This window comes from Corella eumyota, chromosome 3, assembly GCF_963082875.1.
Source record: "Corella eumyota chromosome 3, kaCorEumy4.1, whole genome shotgun sequence".
In the NCBI taxonomy this organism is placed as follows: domain Eukaryota; kingdom Metazoa; phylum Chordata; class Ascidiacea; order Phlebobranchia; family Corellidae; genus Corella; species Corella eumyota.
In genome coordinates this window covers 1,076,621-1,098,972 of record NC_137492.1, presented here as the reverse complement: position 1 = coordinate 1,098,972, position 22,352 = coordinate 1,076,621, and the positions used below count along the sequence as shown (strand labels likewise).

The window sequence follows — 22,352 nt, the reverse complement described above, 5'->3', positions numbered from 1 at the left end:
ACTTTTTATCCGATTTTTTTTTTCTGTATTTATCGATGTGAAAAAGACAAATTAGCAGGGTAACATTCGCTAAGCTTGCCTACTTTTCAAAAATATCTAAAAAAGAGGGTGTGTTTGTTTTTGTTTTTTTGAAAAGGCCAACCTTACAACCTTATGTAACTTTTATTGCCTAATGCCCCTCTTACTGGAATGCCTATCCAGTTATTTAGATATCAATACGAAGCAATAATTTTATTTACAAAAACTACATACATGGCTTTATAAGTGCGGCAATGAATTCAACTTCATCTACAAAGTTACATTAGAAGCTGGCAATAACATGTTGACGAATGACGATAAAGAAAACAATGGCACATTGAATTTTACTAATATGTTGACGTTTAAATATTTACGCAGCAAAAAGTGCAAAACATTTTCTAGAAAATTCGATTTACTTTATTTAAAACATACTTGTTTTAATAATTCAGAATTTTGTTGATCTAAAGTTAACTTATTAAAATAAAAGCAGAAGAGTAAAAGTAGTTAATCTAATTCCACAGCATTACTTTACTAGCTGAAGTAACTGCAAAAGGTTTATTCGGTAACTTGGCATTATCATTGTTATTATTGTTAAAAGAAATTGTTTGCAACGGGATCGCTACTATATCGGATTTGTCACTGCCGCTAGATGATGATATAGAGCAGCTATCATAACTTGCAACTCGGTCAACGTTTTGGTTTCCATGAACGGTAAAAACTTGGGGTTTTTTGGGTAAATTTCCAAATTCGTCTAACTCTAACCCTTCCTGAACAGGGGAAGCTTCATCTACCGTCGGTGACGGTATGTTATTACCGTTTTGATACGACTTGGGTCTCACTACGAAGGAATTTGGCAATTTTGTTGGTTTTGCGTTGTTGAATTCCCTTCTTGGAACTTTTTCATCCGACTTTTCGTTCATTTGATTCCAGAATTGACGACTTGACTTCGCAGTTGGTTGATTTTCAAATGTTTCCTCAATCTGTGACGTCACAATTGGTTTTTGAGGTTCGGTGGGTAACTTTGACTTTTTCACTTTTTTGACGACGCTATAAATCGGTTCATTGATCACTTTATCCTCAGTAGTGACGTCATCACGAAATTCGGGTGGCGCGGATATTTGTTGCGGTGGTTGCAATGACGTCACTTCTTCGTAGATCACGCTCGAGTAAGCACGGGAGTAATTGTTGTTGTTCGAGTTTACTGACGTAGGTCGGGACGATGATGACGAAAGTCTGACGTCAGATAAGTTTCCGACAAGGTCGATGATGCTCCCAACTGAGCTGGAATCACTGTCCTCCAAGTTGCTCCCGTTTTGCTCCCAACTCCTTTCGTTTTTCTCCCACTTTTCCTCATTTCTGCTCCAGGGAGAAGCTGGGGAGTTTGGGTTGCTTTTAAAAACATTTTCTTCTTCTTCTTCTATCACACTAAAAGAAAAACAAATTTTAAATAAATTTATTAAGAATTTGAGCTAAATTTATATTTGACTTTGTCATAATTATTTTTCTTAAAAAAAAAAAAAAGAGATTAACTTCACAGCCTAAACATAGAGTAACATAAGTTTTCCTGACCTATTCTCGGTTGCATTTAACATTTTGGAATGTTATTTATTATAATTGCCCGATAATTAATTTGTGATTGGTTTTTGGATCAGCAAAGGTTTGTAACGTTTTTAGCGCTTTTTCATAGATGCCCCAGCATGGAATCAGTCAAAATCAAACCAATGACCCCATGTTGTCCTATAGTCAAAAGTTTTGCGAATATGGGTGTATATGGACTTGTTTTTATATAACCCAATACATTCAGTTAAACAACATTACACTTACTTTAACATATCATCATGCTCCGACAAAACGTTCTCCAAACACATGATGCTCTCTCGTTCTCTTGGTGTTAATGCTCTCATACTTGTACTAACCGTGGATTCACGATTGGCCTGAAATATACAATATATTTTAAACATATTGTTATAAAAAACCATGTCAAATACTCACTTAAAGAAATAAAAAACTAATTTTATGAGACATTATTTCTAAGCTTTTGTATTTTAAGTTAAATTATATTTAAATTTGTAAGTTGTATTTTTTTACCCTTCTTTGCTTCTTTATTGAATGAAGACCATGAGCCTTTCCTTCTTTTTCCTTTTTCTCTTTTTTTTTCTTATTTTTAGTGGATTCCGTATTTTTATTCGCAAGACCGTTTGTTTCTACAACTATAAAAACCAGGTCTTACAATTTACATATTTTATTTAAATTGGAGATAAATGATAAAATAAAACTCGAATGAGTAATTGTGAAAATAACCTGGTTTTCCATTCTGTTGGATGACAACTTCCAATTCCCTTCTAAATTGCTTGTTGTTTTCTGAATCACTGAGTTTCTTCGGTTTTGTCCGGTTCTGATAAATTATAAGAAAATTAAATACTATTGAACCTATAGGGTCAACCACAAGTCAAGGGCGTACTACTTGAAAGCTAAGCTATGGTTCTTAAAACTGCTGTTAATTTAAAGGAATATTTGTTACCCAACCTAGTCTTAAGTTGACTTCGGCAGTTTGGGATATAACTGATCGTAATAGTTGTTAACTTAAGAGTATGATTTGTAACATGACCCAGACCCAAGTTGAAGTTCTCAGTATGAAATATCATTGAACTTAATTGCCCAATAATTAATCTGCAGATTGGTTATGGGCTTAGCCAAAGGTTGTGGGGTTTTGCTCTCGATCTCTACAGCATTAACACTTTAAGGCATATAATACCCAATGTTATAAATAACTTACCTGGCAAGCTTGCTGTGAGTTGAGGTCGGGTTGAACTCCGATATATTTCATATCTGACATTGGTCTGTTAGAACTTATACCAGTTCGTTCAAACTCTTGAAACACAAATTAAAATTTAATTAACAAATATTATTCATTGTTTTATATTTTAGTCTACAGCTGGAATCGAACCTTATACCCCTAGTTAACATTTTCACAGGATATAGCGTCACACAACAATTACATAACACCTGTTCGCGTTACAAACCCACATTTATTACGTCACAAATAATGATTGTACTACTGCGACGCAGTGGAAGTTATTATGCTTATTAGATTTGTGACGTCATAACTTTAACTAACTTAACTTGTTAATATAAATTCCAGTATTTAAATACTCTCTAATAATACGATATATTTGTATTTTGATTAATGGAATGGTCTAACCAACGCGATTCAAATGTTTAAAATTAAATAAAAATCAATACAACGAAACCATCCCAAAATGAAACTGAATCCTTTTACATTAAACATATGTTAATTGACCACATTATAAAAAAAACAATCGATAAAAAACATTAAAATAAACAAAAAAGGCGCTTTAAAAAAATGTATAAGGGGGTCATTAGTCCCTATGTAAGGGATATTAAATAAGGTTTTAAAAAAGTGCATAAAACCTATAAGATATCAGCATCTCTTGAGATATAATAATATCCTAAGACACTGATTTTATAAACAGATAGCTTACTTACCATTTAAACCTGTATGGTTAGGTGAAGTTGGCATTTTAAGCATTAGGTTTTCGATTCGCTGTGACGATCTTTTCTGCTTTAAAGCAGGCATTCCTTGCAAGGGTTTGTCTTTATAAACACTCAGGTCTGATTTACTTCGTTTTATTTTCGCTAACATTTTAGAATATTTAATTTAAATTCTTGAAAAAAATATATCTAAAAATTTGTTAAAATAATTTTAGCTAAATATTTGATTCTAGTTTTAAATTTGAACATCAGTTAAAATTTCCATTACGCGTTTTATAACACTGATTCATAATCTATATCCTTTACTACTTGAGTTATTATTAACTAATCTTCTATGGTGTGTATAGGTTATTTAGTAATTGCTGAAATACCGCGTATAGTTTACATAGGGCCCGGGGGCAATCAGAGAATTCGATGACTTTCTAATCATTCAATGCAAAAGTTTAAAGGGTAAATTCTGATTATAACTATAACCCAAAAGTCCTTAAAAATAAAAAAAATTGCTATAACATTTTTTTTGTTTAAATAATTACATTAAAAACAGAAGCGTTAATAAATGTAAAAAACTTCCATTTAAATTAATTTTATTATTCTAATACTTAATTTAAAAAAATTGTTCAACTGAATAAATTCGTAATTCAAGAATTTAGAGTTTATTCAGACTTTAAACTTCTAACTTTTAAAACTTCAAAACAAAAGACTAGACATTAAACAGAACCAATAATCGCTAACCACAGAGCGTTGAACATTCTAATAAAGTTATTTTCAAACTCAAATCCCTATGGGAATGTCTAAATCTTTTCTTCGATTTTTTTAAGATTGGCATTTTAAATTATTAAGACATATCAAAAGAGCCTTATATCAATTACTAATCAAATAGTATATCTACAAGCTGTCAGCTATCCTGACTCAGTATTATTATTCAAATTGTTAAGGTATAATTCATATAAATTTTACGTCAAAAGTCCAAATAAAATACCAACTGAAAATAACTTTTGATTAAACGCGCACATATTACGTTGTACAAGTCCTGGGTTGGTTTATTGTGTTAACTATATAACCAAGTTGATTAAAATTTAACCAAACTAAGTTTACGTGACCCAGTATTATGTGTTATACAGAAAAAATTATAAAGTCGAATTAAATGCCGGAATTTAAATTATGTGGTTTATGAAATATTATTATAAGTTCTCACTTCATTGGAAATGTATGGTGCGATAACTAAAAACTTTTTGTCAATTGACAAAGCCCAGCTAAAATAACAAATTTAAACTAAAAAATATATTTGTTTGCATGTTATAATATACTAAAATATACCCTGGGTATCTTCATATACTATATTGATAAATTGCTTTATATTTCTAAAGCGTTATTTTACATCTAAATATACCACCTTGCTTACTGCTTAAGGCTAGGTTATCGAATAACACAATAACAACATTTTAGAAATTTTGTCTCGCGTTTAGACAACTTACAAAAAAACGTTTGCTAACTTTGTTGTAACTCGGGCACAAATTTGCCAAACCATGGAAAATATCGCTCTTCATGCTACGCTAGTTGTGGCTTTTGTGTGTTTAAATTACATGCTCCGTTTATATTGTTTGGGCCTAAAAATATACAAGATTTATAGCGAAGATTGTCCACTGTCTATTAAAAACGTTTTTACCGAATAAAAGTTAATCTGTATTCACCATAATAACATAACTGTGCCCCGCAACAATTGGAATATTTTAAATAGCGAATCACGTAAAAAATTAAGTGTTATTTATATATAGAAATTCAAATAGTATTTACTTTAATTTCCTTATATAAAAACCCGACGAATTCAATTTAATTTAACCGCACTGTTTGTCTTACAATTCCCTTGTTTTAAAACGTTCTATTTGTTTAAAAGTATTTGTTTACCCGTATTTTAGTCTCGCGTGTTTTTTTCGGATTTTTTTCTCGTACGATTTTGCGAAGTCAGGAGACCAAAACCACGCGTACTGGAGCGGAAAATTGGGTGGGGGTTTCCAATAAGGGTGAAAAACAACTTGGGTATTTAGGCCACTGACTCCTAATAACCCCCAAACTTATATTAACTTTAACAACCCCCTATGTTGTTGATGTCTAACTTATAAGGTTTGTAGTGCGTCAACAATTGATCCATTGTGACGTAATAGGGCTAAATCAAAGCTCAAAAGAGACTATCGCGTCATAGATCGATTATAGTGGGGTAAAATTACTTTAAATAAAAGATTTATTTTTGAATAATGTTAGGGCGTATAAATAGTTTATTTAACACTTTAATAAAACTACAAAACATTTAAAAACAGGCAAGAAAATGTTTAGGTAAAAGTTAAGGAACGGCAAGATTTAAAATTGTGTAAACAGGGGAACTAAAAAACGAGTTAAATCGAACAGTGAAAATATATAATCAGGAACTTAAAAAAGATTTCTAAATTTAAAGACATTATTTGTAAAATTTTAAAACAAACCAAACTAAAATTAAAAATATAAAAATCCACCAAAACTTTCTAAAACAAAACTTGTGACTTAATTGTGCCCAAACATATTTTGTTACCACTCTCATCTCGGACACATGGCATGTCTACCGCCATCCACTGGTAACGAAACACCAGTTATAAAGGAGGAAGCTGATGAGGATAAAAAAGCGATGGCTTGAGCAACTTCATCTGCCTCACCAGGTCGACCAAGGGCATGCGATAATTTTGATCTTTCAAGAAACTAAAAAAGTTAAAATATTTCAGTTAATTAAATAATAAAAAATGCCTTTTAAGGAATGATAAAATTTTACTCAAATTTTAAATTTATTATTAAAAATGACAAAAAGAAACATAAGATTAACATTAAACTAATTTTAATTGTCATAATATGGTCACAACTTTCAACTAATATTTTGCAGCAATTATTTACCTGCATACCACAAACAGTTTTTTATTTGCAGGAGTATAAATTAAACATACACATTATCCACTAAACAACATTTTATATAGAGTTGTACATGACAGTTTAACAGGGACACCAACTTTATTCTTAAATAATTATAATTCACCTCAGCATAAGCTTGATCATCCAATCCACCTCTCTTTTGTAATTCAGTAACAATAACTCCTGGACTAAAATGAATAATTTTAAATCAGTATCAAAAGAAATAAAAAAATGTATAATTTTCATTTAAAAATAAAATACTTACTTGACTGCATTTACTCGAATTTGCTTTGGAGCCAAATCTAAAAAAGTAAAAAACATTATTAATAATTTTTCTTTGGCCCTATCAACTAAAAGCAATCGAAGTTATAACAAATTTACCTAATGCAGAACAGGCAGTTAATTGGTCCACAGCAGCTTTTGATGTACAATAACTTACAACATTTGGAAACTAAATTAAAATGATATAACAAGTTTATTATGTGACAATCATAAACAATCAGATTATAATCACTTACAGAACGAATTCCAGTAATACTTGAAACGTTGACAATTGAACCCTTGGTCTTTTCAAGATAAGGAACTGAAAGTTGGGTGAACTGAAATACTGATCTAAACAAAGATACAAAAATTAACTTGTGAAGTTAACAAAGGGAATAAAAACTCATAGATAAATTTTAAGTTCCATTCTCATTGCTGGCAAATTAAGAAACGAATTAAAACATAGGGTTGTTTAAATACCTTAAATTAACATTAAGCATGTGATCAAAGTCTTTTAACATTGTATTCTCAATCGTCCCAAGTCCAATAATTCCTGCACAGTTAACCAAGACATCCAGTTTGTTGTTATAATGTTTCATTGATGTGTTTATTGTGTTTTGGATGTCAATTTCTTTTGAAACATCACCTTGAACTGTCAGAACCTAAAGAAATAATTTAGTTTTAATATCCTGACATAAGTTTTATTTGATATATCATTTATAAATTAGATTATTTATTTTGGGATTAATTTAGGCCTATTGTATACATACATATGGAAAATTTTAACAAAAAAATATATTATTACCTTTTTAAAAATCCCATAAAAGCTGAAAGAATTAAGCCTATGACTTAAGAATAAGTTTAAGTTTACCTTGACGTTATTTTTTCTACATTCTTCTGCCACATCCTCCAGATTTTTTTTATTTCTTCCACAAAGAATTAAATTTGAACCCAACTTGGAGAAGAGTAAACTTGTAGAACGTCCAATTCCAGAACTTGCTCCTGGAGTCAAATAATTTTTTATTGTTTAAGTATATTGTTTGTTAATTCAAATTTGAGATTTTTTTTAGTTTTAATTTACCTGTTATCAGTCCAACTTTTCCAATTAAATTAACCTTTAAAAATATATAAATTAATATTATTTTAGCACATTATAACTAACTTGTATTATCAGATTGTATACCCTTTTAAAACACGTTTTAGTATTTGTTTATTTAATTTACGTTTTTACATTTACAAAGACTTAATATTACAGTTTTTTTTAGAATATAAAAACTAATAAACACTAATTAAATAAAATACCTTGCTCATTGTATAGATATTTCAATTTTAATTGCCTTTTAACACAAAAAAAATAGGTAAAAATTTCAAAACATTTTAAATAGCAAAACATGATTTCTAAAAGGGAAATTCCCATATCAAGTTACAAACGTTTTTTTCTTTAGCGGCAATTTATTTTGGTATAATATTATAATACTTTCTGTTTATTTTATTAATTTAAATTATTTCTACTATTAGTAAATAGTAAAATTTTCGCTACATTATTTTTTGTATATAATTATTACTCGAGCATGTAAAACGGAAGTAGATACAATGTTGTTGGCTTATTATGAGTTAGAATCCGTTTGTTTTCCAAAAATAGAAAACGGAGTAAAATATAAATTCAAACATCCGCTAAATTAAGGGAAGTGTTTATAAAAGTTTATGGTGTAAGTAGTTACGTAAAAACAGACGCACTGATATAGTAATTAGTCAGTTCGTACGCTTTAAATGTCTAACTATAGGTAGCTAGTATTGCATTAATATTGCAACAAAGTTATTAAAATAATTTTGTCAATTATATACGTTCAGTATATATGTTTAATTATTTTATTTTTGTTATTAATTAAATATGTTTCTAAAAAAATCATGTACAAAACTGCTAAGGTTATATAAGTTATTTAGAATTTAGTAGATTATTCAATAAATTTTGGTCATTTTTTTTTTTTTACTTAATTGTTGATTTGATTGTTTTTACACATTTTTCACAGTATATATATAATTTAGGTTTTTTATTAGTATTTATAAATGGCGCCTTTTTTGCGCATAAAAGTAGTTAAATGTGATTCGGGGGCCTCAACTATTGATAATGGATTATTCTTTGTGGCAATAAATATAAAAGAATGTGTTATGCAAAATGGTAAGAACTAATTTGTGTTTTTGTATAATGTTGGGTTGGCAGCATGGAAGAAACACGAAGCCTCACTGCATGAGGTCTTGGGTTTGAATCTAACTGCTCCCATGCTATAGTGGCTTTAAGTAAGGCACTATAAACGGTATCAACTCCTGCTAAGCGAAAAATCAATCAGTAGTTTAATGACGAGCAATTGTAATTAATAAAATTACAAACTGTCAAAGTCAACCTCAGACTGTGTTGAGGTAACAAATATAGCTCTATGTTTAAATCGCAAAGTCAACTTTTCCATATCAAGGATGAATTTATTCGAAAATGATTATTAAATAATAATTTATTGTAAATATAAGAAGGCCGACTTTATAACCCATAAATGGATTTCTATTTAAGTTTATTTTGTTGACATAGTGGTGTTAGTTAAACTATTAATTGGTATTTGGTCTTAGGACAAATAAACCACCAAAGCCAAATTTAGTATATCTGAACATAAAAGCAATGAAACTCAAACTTAGAGTTTCAAAAAAGCTCATTTGGTTAATGTTTTATTTTTTAACAGAAAAGTATCACAAAAATTTAATTTTAATAATTCAGTTTTAATTCAAGGTGTTCCGGGTAGTTTGGTGCAAAAGAAAAAAACAATTTACCCAGATTGGAACGGTTGTTTTGATTCCCATTTAAAAGAAGGGAGAGTTATGCAGGTAGTTTAGTTAATCTTTAACTTTTGACACTCAATATTTATTTTAGTATTTGCGTCATACAAATCTAATTTCTATTTTTTATGTATATATATACTTGGTAAAGTAAACCTTAAATATTTGTTTTAAACAAGGTTATATATTGACAAACATTTCAATGGTTGTTTTTTTAATATTGAAACAAGTAAAATGAAACAAAGTTTTTGATTAACTTTCTAATTTAAAATATAAACAAAGTGTAGTCAGATGTTTCTTAAATGTAAACAAATAGACTGGGGGCATTTATGTATAAAAACAGGTTTTTTAAAAATTGTAAAACTACACTCAAAATTCAACTTTTAAATTTGCACATATTCCAAATATATGGCAAAAAATAAAAGGAAAAACAAATCTATAATAAATCCTAAAAAATAGATTTTTAAAAAAATTATTTTAAAATTTTTGTATTTTTCCAGATTGTATTAAATCAGAAACCAGATCGAAATGTGAGTGAATGTAACATTGGATTACAAATGTTGGCGGATAAATGTAGGAATCAGAGTGTGGGTGGAGCTGGAACTGATGTCTGGGTAATTCTCATGACGTTTAAAAAAGCATTTTTGTTCAAGGGAATTTTGAAGTGGCGTAATAATGAGTTTCATATCGGGTTTACCTTTTATAGACTTTTTTCACTTAGATTTTCTCCATTCTTAAGGGAACTGTTGATTTTTAATGAGGAAGTAGAAATAGTTACAACTACAATATCTACAATCTTTCTAAAACTTACTTTTATGCAGAGTTTTTTAACATTTATAATCGAAAATATACAATAATTTAGTTTTTTGTTAAATAACCTGGAAAAACTGTACTGTTTTTTTTTTATTTTAAAGATTTAATTTTGTTTTAGTTGGATTTGAAACCTGAAGGAAAATTGTTACTACAAGTTAAACTTTTCGTGGAACAGGAAGGTAAAATTATTTTGTTTATTTTTTTAATTTAACAGAGTTTTTGTAATATTTTTAATCAAAAACTAATTATAAAAATAACATGCTTAACTTAGTTTGAATAGGGAACAGTGGATTTACTTCTTTAAGGTTTAGAAACTTACAATTATGTTAAGTTTAAGCCAGTTAAAAATAATTACGCCTACACAAAAATTGTAACTCTATAATATCATGTTTGCACTAGCAGCAAAAAATATCTTGGTAGTTTTTATTGTAAAATCTTTTGTATTTAAAAAAATTGGATACAATTGGGTTTAAAATTAAAGAAAATTGGGCATTTTGTTTTTGTTAATTTGAATTGTCTTAACTATGACACTGTAAAGCAATATCCACAACAATTGAATCATGAAATGACTAAGTTATAGAGTGAATACATTTAAAAGGAAATCTTATGACCGTATACAGTTATGTTGTATACTAGGCCCTGTGTTGTAATCTATGAATGTATTTTGTTACGCTTTTAAAATTTAAGCTAAACAATGTTATAGGTATATTAAATTAAAACATAATAATATTTTCATTACTTATACAAAATAGGTTTATACAAAATGTAATAAAATATTAGCAATACTGTTATGCTAAGAAAAAAAACACTTAGCTTTAAACCTTACTATGATTTAATGAATATTTAATAAAAAAATGAAACTCTTTTTTGTTGTCTTTGTAGATTTACACAAATTGGTTTGTTTAACAAATTGTTTAAATAATGATGAAAGAAAAATTTAAAAATCAATTTTTCCCCCTTTTTAAAGAAATTTAAATAAAGCCCAAAATTTTGGTCTTGCTTAAAAAGTGTTTTTTATTGTATTTAATTTAAGCCTAACCTAATCTTTTTTTTAGATATAAACACAAGAGGAGATGAACTACCAGACCGGACAATACAAGGACGAAGAGGTGCAATCAAGAAGGCTAAAGTTCATCTGGTGAAAGGTCATGAACTGATGGCTAGATTCTTTAAACAACCAACTTTTTGTTCGGTTTGTAAGGAGTTTATGTGGGGGTTAAATAAACAAGGATACCAATGCAGAGGTAAGTTTTATAATTTCTTGTTTTATGTGACTAAAATCCTGTACTAATTCAGTAACAAAAGTCTACTTTTTGTTGTATATATCTTTATCTTCGATGTGGAAAGGTTGAATGCACGACTTAAACATAGAGTAACATCAGTTACCCCAACCCAGTCTTGAGTTGCCTGTGGCAGTTTGGGATATTATAGAATATAATTGCCCAATAATTATGCTGCTGATTAAGTGCTGGCTCAACAGGAGTTTGTATCGTTTATAGCGACTTACTCAAGGGCGCTACAGCATCAGAGCAGTGGGGATTAAACCAACGACCTCATGTGTGGTGTAGCAAGTGTTCTTACCACTACACCACGCTACCGGTTTAATGTAAGGGCACTGATAGTGGTATATAATTTTACAAAGAGCTTTTTAAAAGTGAAACTAATATAGTTACTAGTTACCACCCTACAAAACTTTTTAAGTTAATGTATAGAAACTCATACTACTAACCCTGCCATAGCATAACTCCATTAACAAAACATTGACAAAAAATAACCTTGTATACCACCAACTTATTATAGTATGTAGAGCAGCAATGCACCAGCGTTGTAAGGAACATGTTCTTGGTGTATGTGTTGGATGCGACACTGACATTAACTTAGTAATTAAACTGTGTGTTTGGGGTTTATAAGTTGATGCTAAAAGTTGTGAAGTTTTGAATCTAATTTAATACTAACATGGTGGATTAACAATATATTTAAGACAAATGTTACAGTTTAACTGATTTTAATTTTGTGTTTTGAGGTAACACGTCATTCAAATACATGTAAAACCTATTAAAATTTTAAATTAACTGTAATTCCAAATAAATAAGTACAACTCTATCAGCTTAATACTAAAAGCAGTTCTACTACCACCAAAATGTATTAGTTTTAAAAAAACAGCTACCTAAAAAAAGCTTAATTAAAAAGAACAAGTATTTTAATTTTACTAACAACTTGGTTTCATTTTAAAGCATGTTTTTAATTTGTAGAATGTGCCATAGCAGTGCACAAAAGATGTTATCCATATATTCTTAGCACATGCAGCAAAACTGCTCATAGGACTGACACAACCATGGTAGGTAATTTGAATACAGGTATTTTTATTTTATCAAAAAAATATGTCATCATTATTTAATGCTACTTTTAATGCAACTTTTTTAATATAGGTATTGTAACTGGTAATAGGCATTAAATATTATATATTGTTTTATTAGTTGAATAATTAATAAATTTTAAATCAATATTTTTAAATAATTAAAGTTTGTGGAAATAAGTTTTTTTTAACTTTTTTACATTATTTTTAAAATCCATTAAATTTAAAGTTTAACTACAATTTTTTTAAGGTTTATATAATTTATTTTGAATGATCCAAGTTTGCACAGTTAAATTTTCTACCAGTTAAATTATTACAACAACTTGAGGTCTTAACACTTGAATTAAAAGTTCAACATTGTGTTGTAAACCGTATAATTCTCTGTAAATCCTTTAACCATTAATCTTGTGTTTGAAAGTAATAGTTAAGGTTAAAATTATTAGGATTAGTTGAAATCCTGTTTAAAGTAAAAATTACTACTTACTTAAAATTTAAATTTCTGTTACATAATATATTTATAAAGTATCATAATCGTAAATAAAATCACAAAATTTGAAAATGATTTTTTACAAAGCGAATAGTATTTTAAAACACGACTAATGTTCTAAGAAATAAATAATATCAATCAATTTATTTTGACATTTTAAAACTAAATTAAAAATTATCTGCATATCATTAGCTTATGTTTCCTAAAAATATGTCTAATAAAAACGTCTCTTTAAAATGTAACGTAACATAATTTTTTTAAATGTGCTATATGTAAACAACCCATTTTTAAATTAATGACTTTTTTTATTATTTAATCTATAAAATTTTACTACAAATGACGTGATGTTGTTTCCAAGAAAAAGGAAATTAAAACTTTAACTATCTTCAACTTTCACAGTTGTTATTTCCATAATCATTATTCCAAGCTTTTTATACTTTTATGACATTTCGTGAACTTAAAAGTTAATGGTTTTTAAACTCTTTAATATAAGTTGAATAACCAAATAAAGTGCATGAAATGAATTTGTTTTACTAATTAAAATAGGCATTTAAAAGTATTTTAAGTTTATAAAAAAACTATGTAAAATATAGTATAACATTTCATTAAAAGTTTTACATAAATTCTTAAAAGCAATATTAAAAAAAGTAGCTATTTTATAGAATTACGAAAATTTATAATTCAAGAAAGTTATGTTAATTGTCTTTTTAACAAACAAACTCATTTTTTATCCCAAAATGTATTAAATTTTTTTACTTTTTAGTACTTAAAAGAAAGGTTCAAAATCAACATGCCGCATCGCTTCAAGGTCCACAACTACAAGAGATTTACTTTTTGTGATCACTGTGGTACTATGTTGTACGGTCTTCTCAAGCAAGGTGTACAATGTGATGGTAAGATTTAATTATTTGTTCACTTATTCTTGATGTGAATTAGTCGATTATTTCTTGTTGTTTTCTGGTTCGGGGTATTGTTTACTATGTATATTTTCTTGGTATCTTGTTGTTTTAAAATTTATTTAGCTTAGGCAATTATGTTTTTTTTATTAGGTGTGTCTGAAGCTGATATAGGGTATTGCTTAATATATATATTTTGAAGCAATAAATGATTTTGTAATTTTAGTAAATTTTAATTTTATAAATCTGGTCGAATTGTTTCTGATAAAATTTCACTTTATAATTTATTTAAATAGCAGCATTTATTTCTCTTATTAATTATTAATGATAAAAGTAATTTGAAATTTAGTTTTATCGGTTAAATTGATTTAAAATTGATTCAATTTTGCCACAAATTCAATTTGGGTAAACTAAGGTAGTATAGGTGTGTTTAAATGTTTTAAAACAAAAACATAATTTTAAACATACTTCAACAAAATGTAAATAAAAAACACAAAATTTATAAGCTTACTAAATTAAGATCAAGACACTTACGTTCCTATAAAATGTACCACTCAAAGTTTAAAATAGTTTTTTTTGAATGTTTAATCAACCTCTACGTTGTGCTATGTCAACTGTGATTTATTGTTATTTATAAACTAGAATAAAAGACTAACGTCACATGTTGATAAAAATAACTTTTAAGGTGATGGCGTAAACTTTAAAGCAAATAAAAAGTTTGCTAATAAAATTGATTTTCATTTCATTAAACAATGATTTAGGGTCATATGCTTTTACATTCTATGATCTCATTTCATTTTCTCTAAATTTAAATATTGGACAAAAAACTTAAATATTTACATATTAAATGTAGGCCTTTTATTTTTTAATTTTAAAATACAGTTTTAAAATATATTTTTCATGATATTATTAATTGCTGAAAAATGTTTAAAACTTTTCCTTGTTGATAAGGAAATAAGAAACAGGAAATTTGCACAATTACTTTTTTTATGTTTTAATTCTTCAGTAATTACGGGCTAAAGTAAAATTTAACAAATTTTAAAAATTTTTCTATTTGCTTTTGCATTATTTGTGATAAAATAATTTTAAAAAAATATAAAAACAATAAATATTTAACCAAAAAAATTGATAAAAAGAATTAAAAATTTTAAACTACAAATTTATCCATTTATAAGATTTTAAAAGCAATTAAAAAATTAACAAAAATTTGGTTTAAAAATGTTATCTTTAACTTTTTTACATTTAATACCGGTTTAAATTCCAATCATTTTAGTTTATCTTATGTGATGTCATAGCAGCATGTTGTTACCAAAATAAACCACTACAGAAATAAAATTTTGTCACAAGCCACGTGCTAATAATAGCAATTCTATTTCGGTTCATTTAAATTAAAACTTTCGAAAAAAAAAGATTTAAAAGGTTTAAGTTATGGGTTTTTAAGTGTTTTTATAGGTTTTATTTTTTGGTTTCTAATTGCTATGCTAACCAAGTGATAAAATTAAAGTAAAAGAGAATGAAAAAAATAAGTAAAAGGAAATTTTCTTTTTACCTTTTATTACAACATATTGTTAAATAAGGAATTTTATTAAAGGGGGATTCCACCTAAAATTTTAACTATACAATAAAGACTAAAAAACCCCTTTCTCATTATTCAATTTTTAGTATTCTAAATTGTAATTTGTACTATAAATAAACTTTGGATTTAAATTTCTTGGTTTGATTATGTTGTTTTATGATATTAAGTTTAAGTTTTAAAACAAGGAAATGGGCTTTGCAGTTGCTGTGGCAATATTTAAGGTTGTTATAGGGAAGCACTTGAATTTCCTTATTACTAAAACCTTGTTGTTTAGGTTCTTTAATTAAACCCAAATATAACTTCCTTAAATGTTTTTATTTATAATAACTCTTTATGTAAATGTTTTTATAATATTGGTTTAATGGGAATGTGATAATAAATAACCAATATCCCAAAAATCTTAACATTTTTTTCTTGTGTTTATTTTAAATAGTAGTTGATATTTCCAGGAATTCTGAAGTGCTAAATTAAATATTAGTTTTATTTACACTGTATCTACACAGTTTAATAAAACCTTTTTTATGTTTTTTTTTCTAAAGTTTTCGTGTACACAAATACTGTGTATTTTTTCGTATGTATATTTATCCTTGATGTGGGAAGGTCGAATACGTGACTTAAACATAGAGTACCAACAGTTACCCGTACTTAGTATCAAGTTGTGGCAGTTTGGGATATTATATAGATTATAATTGCCCGATAATTATGCTGCTTACTCAAAGGCAGTATGAGAGCAGTGGGGGTTAAAACCAGGGCCCCATGTAAAACCAGGGCCCCAAGTCTTTGAAGATTTATGCTAATATTATCACTTTGTTCTTTTATTCATAGAATGTGGCACCAATGCTCACCACAAATGTTACAAGAAGATGGCCCACACTTGTGGAGTCAACCAAGCTTTACTAGCTGCTGCACTAGAAAAAATTGACAAACTTCCAACAGCAGTTGAGGTAACAAAATAACCTTGTGAAATTATTTCTTAATAGTAATTTAAAGCTTAATATTTAAATATAATAGATCTAAATATGATATACCAACATGTACATAGCATACTTACTTGAATTTTTGTGCAAAAGTTTTGTATGAACATAAAAATCAAGTTAAATAAGTTTTTAACCTTCACTTTAGCAAGTCCCAGCTTCCATAGGACCCCAGGAATCTGCTGTATATGAAGATGTAGCTAAGTTGAGGCCACCTTCCCACTCCAAACCAAGACCTGTGTCAACACCGGCAGTTTCTGGTAATTATTCACTAGTTTTAATTAAGTTTTTTACTTAGTTTGTATTTGGGTAAGGTGTTCTATGAAATTTGCACAATTTCTACATTTAAAGAATTTTAAACAAATATATTTATTTTTATTGCACTTTCACTTTTAAAATTCAAGCTCACTCTAGATAAACTGGTGCTTAGATCATACTTTGCAAAGTAGTGATAAAGTTGAACTAATTTAAACTGCAGAACTTGATCCACTTCCAATAACATATTTCATTTTTTTAGAAACTCCAAATTTAGGAAAAATAGTAATAAACTTTAACTTGAACAGCTCTTATACTTTTCACATATATTTAATTTTCCATTAGAATCTCCCTTTAAAAATACCTTCCAAATTCAAGCACACTTTTAATAAACTGTAAATTTGACTTTTCTGTACATAATTTTATTAAACTTTGCCTATAGAAACTCTTATGCTCTCAATGATAATTTTATTTTTTATTCAGAATCCCCGTATGAAGCGTTATGGAATTCCACTTCCTCCCACCAAGCTGGCGTTCAACAATATTCCAAGGAGGCACCCGCTGCTGTGCCTAGAACCAAACCTGAGCCCCCTCGTCCAGCTCCTAGGTAAGTTATCACAACCACAGATTGTTAGCACACTTAAACAAATATTTATGTAATCAACAGCACAAGTTGTTTTTTGTTGTACTTTTTTTACTATTTGGTATTATCTTCAGCTAGGCTTACATTTTACATTTTTTAACATATTGTTAACCAAAATAACAAGGTCTGTTTATTAACCTGATTTTGGATTAAATATAATTAAATTCTCACTTTTTTGCAACTTAGGTCAACTAGAAAACCACCCTCTGAACCTAAATTTAAACCCGATGATTTTAAATTTCTTAAAGTTCTTGGAAAAGGAAGTTTTGGAAAGGTTGGTTGTACTTAGTTTTTCATGTTAACATATACTAACTATTATATCAAGACTACAGTTTAAAAACTATTACAAAACCGTGCCTTTACAAGCTATTTAATCCTTTGTTTTTTCATTAACTTAAGGTAAAACTTTAGTGTTTAAAAGTTTATGCCATAACAAAAGTTTTTTTTTGGGGGGGGAAATATTCTAGTTTCTCTATTTGCCTTAACAAGCTAAAGCCTTAAAGATTATTATATCATTAAAAATATGTCACTAATGTTGGAAAAATTCTACTTTTATATACTTTAACAAGCTAAGGTTATTTAAAAGTAGTTTTTTTATTACTTTAATACTTAAACAGTTTATTATCTTTTTATTTTAAAGGTAATGCTGGCTGAGTTGAAAGGAAGAAACAAGTTTTATGCAGTAAAAGCATTGAAGAAGGATGTAGTTGTTGAAGATGATGATATAGAGTGTACAATGGTGGAACGAAAAGTTTTATCACTATCTTGCCAACATCCTTATCTCACCCATCTATTCTGCACATACCAAACTAATGTAAGTGTAATAATTGTAGTTTTTTAAAAGTTATTTTCAATTTTGTATATGAATGTATGTTGATTTACAATAAGTTTTAAGGCTTTTTACTTTTCAAAATCCGTAGTTTTTCTATATTTTTGTCAACTTAACTTTAAAAAAATAGAATCTTTATTCATTTTTTTTTGTTAACTTAAACTTTTATACCTTTTTTTGTCTACTTAAAACGTCATTCAACCTTTTTCATTTTATTTTCTCAGGAGCATTTATTTTTTGTAATGGAATACTTGAATGGAGGGGATCTAATGTTTCACATACAAGCAAGTGGGAGATTTAACGAACAAAGAGCTCGGTTTTATTCTGCTGAAATTTCGCTTGGGTTGTTGTTTCTCCATAGTAGAGGTAAGCAATCTGGTTGACACTTTATTTATTATTTTAAAACCTTTATTTGAATAAACTTGTTGATAGCCCGTCCTACGTATAGGATTTGAATGTTCATAATATGGTCGCAAATCTTACCTATTATTTGCTCGGGATAATTCACCCGCACACCACAAATTGCAGTTTTATTCATTTTGAAAGCATAAAAATTGGTCAAAATTATATATGTTATGTTCACTTAGCTTATTATATATAAATATAAAACATTGTTACACTGTAAGTGTTAATTAATTATTATTTATCATTTTAAAAGGCCTTCTTTAAAGCCTATTGTAACTTTTTACCCTAACTTAGTTAAAAATTGGTGATATTGCCTGTTATATGATTTAGAATTGTAATATATTTTACTAAAACAAGTTAAAAACTAAACTGAAATTGATTTTAACTCGAACAAATTTACTTTCCAGGTATTGTATACCGAGATTTAAAGTTAGATAATGTTCTACTGGACAGTGAAGGTCACACTAAGATCGCAGACTTTGGAATGTGCAGAGAGAATACGGGGGATCATAATAAAGCAACTACTTTCTGTGGTACTCCTGATTATATTGCCCCTGAGGTAAATGTTCTTTTTATTTAAAAATAATTTGTTTATCTTTATAATATTGTATTATCTAGAATACTTAATTGTTGATAGATTGTCAATATTTTTCTCGAGGTGAAATTTTTTTTTCGATTAAAAAAAAATTTTTTTTACTTTTTTGTAGATATGAAATTTTAATTGATTATTTGTAAACTTTTTTCATCTCTTGATTCTCTTTCCTTGGATTTCCATTAAATTTTAAAAGAATTGTGTTCTTTTGGTTTTCGTTGTAAATTCTTTAATAACATTTTGATTGTCTCCAAAAGTTATTCTTTGATCTTATCTTTTTTTGAAATTTGTGTTTTTATTTTTTTTTAAACTTTTATCTTTTTCTTAGATTCTGCAAGGAAGAAAATACAGTTTTGGAGTGGATTGGTGGAGCAGTGGAGTCCTCCTCTACGAGATGTTGCTTGGTCAATCTCCGTTCCATGGAGAAGAGGAAGAGGATCTCTTCCACGCCATCCAAAACAAGAGTCCAATTTATCCTCGATGGATGCCACGCGATGCAGTTGATTGTGTCCAGAAGGTAAATATATAAGAAACCTAATACAAGAAAAGGATTCTTGTAAAAGGAATTAAAATTTGTAACCTAAACACTTAATTTATATAAATTCAAAGCTTGGAATTGGTTTTTAAATATAATTTCTGCTGCTGTGTTAAAGTACTATTAAGTCAGGTTGTAGGTATATATGTTATACATAAGCAAGTGATATAACTTAGCAAAACTTGTAAAAAACTGCTAATTATTTTGCATTACAAATTTTGTTTAAATGTGTATACTGTTAAGGTTTTGGTTTTATGTAAAATTGCTATGTTAAGGACTTGTATAAATAAGGTATGAAAAGTAAAGCATAAATGCATTAAAAGTAGCTTGTAATTATGTTTTGAAAAAAAGGTTACACCAAAAATAATTTGACTACAAAACTTATATGCCAGTGAACTTGATTATCCTTGAAAAAAGCGGCAAGATTCTTTTTTTTTTGAGAACTTTATGTTCTTCTTGCCTTAGAATGTTATTAATATCAAGTTTTTCTTTTCCAGTTTCTTGAAAAAGATGCAAACAAGAGATTGGGGGTAGCAAGCAAAGTAACAAACCACAAGTTTTATGCCACCATTGATTTTGATCTATTGGAAAAAAGACAAATTGATCCACCATTTAAACCTAAAGTTGTAAGTCAATTTCACATTTTGTATATTATTTGTTTTTTTTAAATATTTTTTAACTTTTTATGAAATTTTAAATGATGAAAATTTGTTAACAGCGCTCTGCGAGTGATTACAGTAATTTTGACAAGGAATTTCTATCCACTGCTCCCAGACTAACTAAGGTAAAATATATCTAACTTATTCCTAACAAAAATTATGTTTTTTAATACAATATTGGTATGATTTCATCTTCTATAGTAATGAATGTACAGTTTAATTTTTTTTTAATACAATTAAACATATATTGCTATTCATGTTAAAAGTTTAGTTTTATAATAATAAAAACTTATTATATATTTTTTGCTTTTTAAAATTAGAAACCCAAATTTAGATTAATTTATATTATGAACCTTTAAAAACCTGTAAAAACATTTTTTAATGTCCTTTTAACTTAAACATTTTAAACTTGAAGTATAACTTTAAATATATAGCTTAAGATAGTTATTAACATCGTCCTATTATTGTAATACTAAATAAGCTTTTAACTTACTCTCAGTGTGACAAAGATGTTATCGCAAGTTTGGATCAAAATTTGTTCCGGGGTTTTAGTTTTGTAAACCCCGAAAGTAAAAAGTGGTTGAAACCGAACGGAGTAGCCTAATACTGGATATAATTAGAAAAAGAAACCTTGAAATAGCGCCAAGTAGTGGTGGAAAACTATTTAAAATGGGGGTTTTTGGTTTGAAAATAGAAAATTACTTGTAATAGAGATTATGGTATTTTTCAAAATTAAAAAAATATAAGATTTTTTAATTTTTTTGCTGGTATTTACTTAAAATATTTAAAAGGTTTTTAAGTTAGCTTTATTTGAAAAAAAGCAAAAAAATATCTACTAATAAAGGGGTTTTAATTATAAATAATAACTGTTTAAACTGTATTATTTCTTGTTTAAATAATCACTTTTTATCATTTTTTTATATTTTGACATCAGTTTTTTTATTTGTTTATGTATATAATTAATTTTGTAATCTATTTCTGTGCAATGAAGTTTAAAGTTGTATAAATATTTAAAATATTTTAGCAAAAAAATTTAAAAATTGGACCAAATTTTACAGCTAAAAAAAGTCTTACAATAACAATTTAAAAAAGACCAAACATTTTTGTCGATTATGATTTTTTTTATCCATTGTATTAAACATTGTATCATTTTATTCACCTTTTTTAAGGTACAGCATTTTATGCATTTCCATCAAGTTAAATAATTTCTACATTTATTTGTTTATTATGTAATTTTTTTATCATAGGATATAATGTAACCAAAACACTTATCTTCAATATCATTGTATGCCTTCGTTTAATGCACTTTTTATCATTCACCGTCCTTTAATTGTTTTGTATATTTCACATCTTTGTAACCATTTTAATTACGAATGTATAAATGTTTATTCACACGACTTAATCCTATTAATAATGCACTTAATTATAACTACAGGTACCAAAGGCCGCAGTTATTATTATGTGATATTCATTTGATGCAATATTAGAGAAATTATAACCGAAATTACTACCCTAATTTTTGTATATGTTGATTTTTTATATGAAAGCTTGGTGTATTGAATGTAGAATTCTTATGTAAGGATTAATATTAAGCATTAAATATGCAAATATTATATTTTTTGTGTACTACTTTTGGTTGTATTGTAAGTGTCTCAATTTTGTTGATTATAAATTCAAGAAAATCTTATTTTTAGGTTGTTTTTAACTAATGACAACACAACCTTTTCTACATTAAGTTTACAATATATGGAACATAAGATTTTGAAGAGTTGATATTGGTGGGTAT

The 22,352-nt window shown here is 27.7% G+C and overlaps 3 protein-coding genes across 4 annotated transcripts; 1 reads left to right on the top strand and 2 right to left on the bottom strand.

The window, feature by feature from the left end:
* Positions 1-216: 216 nt before the first annotated feature.
* Positions 217-3,757, bottom strand: LOC145745007 (uncharacterized). The gene is made up of 6 exons (XM_082562991.1): positions 3,526-3,757; positions 2,795-2,889; positions 2,320-2,413; positions 2,107-2,228; positions 1,843-1,952; positions 217-1,443 (listed from the first exon to the last, which is right to left on the bottom strand). The coding sequence occupies exons 1-6, from the start codon at positions 3,680-3,682 to the stop codon at positions 528-530; spliced, it is 1,494 nt and encodes a 497-aa protein (XP_082419117.1). The 5' UTR covers positions 3,683-3,757; the 3' UTR covers positions 217-527.
* A 2,030-nt stretch (positions 3,758-5,787) lies between these two features.
* On the bottom strand, positions 5,788-8,114 carry LOC145744643 (3-oxoacyl-[acyl-carrier-protein] reductase FabG-like). Its single transcript, XM_082562543.1, has 9 exons — positions 8,026-8,114; positions 7,805-7,838; positions 7,595-7,725; positions 7,204-7,385; positions 6,981-7,074; positions 6,844-6,913; positions 6,728-6,764; positions 6,587-6,650; positions 5,788-6,258 (listed from the first exon to the last, which is right to left on the bottom strand). Exons 1-9 carry the CDS (start codon positions 8,032-8,034, stop codon positions 6,100-6,102), a joined length of 780 nt encoding a protein of 259 aa, XP_082418669.1. The 5' UTR covers positions 8,035-8,114; the 3' UTR covers positions 5,788-6,099.
* Positions 8,115-8,757: 643 nt separating this feature from the next.
* Positions 8,758-22,253, top strand: LOC145745809 (protein kinase C delta type-like). 2 transcript variants are annotated; one of them, XM_082563967.1, is made up of 18 exons: positions 8,758-8,902; positions 9,500-9,594; positions 10,047-10,160; positions 10,478-10,538; positions 11,415-11,603; positions 12,612-12,697; positions 13,966-14,095; positions 16,500-16,618; positions 16,797-16,908; positions 17,387-17,510; positions 17,733-17,820; positions 18,187-18,360; positions 18,600-18,741; positions 19,188-19,339; positions 19,701-19,889; positions 20,405-20,533; positions 20,626-20,691; positions 21,066-22,253. In XM_082563967.1, exons 1-18 carry the CDS (start codon positions 8,791-8,793, stop codon positions 21,168-21,170), a joined length of 2,187 nt encoding a protein of 728 aa, XP_082420093.1. In that variant the 5' UTR covers positions 8,758-8,790; the 3' UTR covers positions 21,171-22,253. The 2 variants fall into 2 exon arrangements, with proteins under 2 accessions (XP_082420093.1, XP_082420094.1); XM_082563968.1 differs by lacking the exon at positions 12,612-12,697 and adding an exon at positions 12,160-12,239.
* Positions 22,254-22,352: the final 99 nt, after the last annotated feature.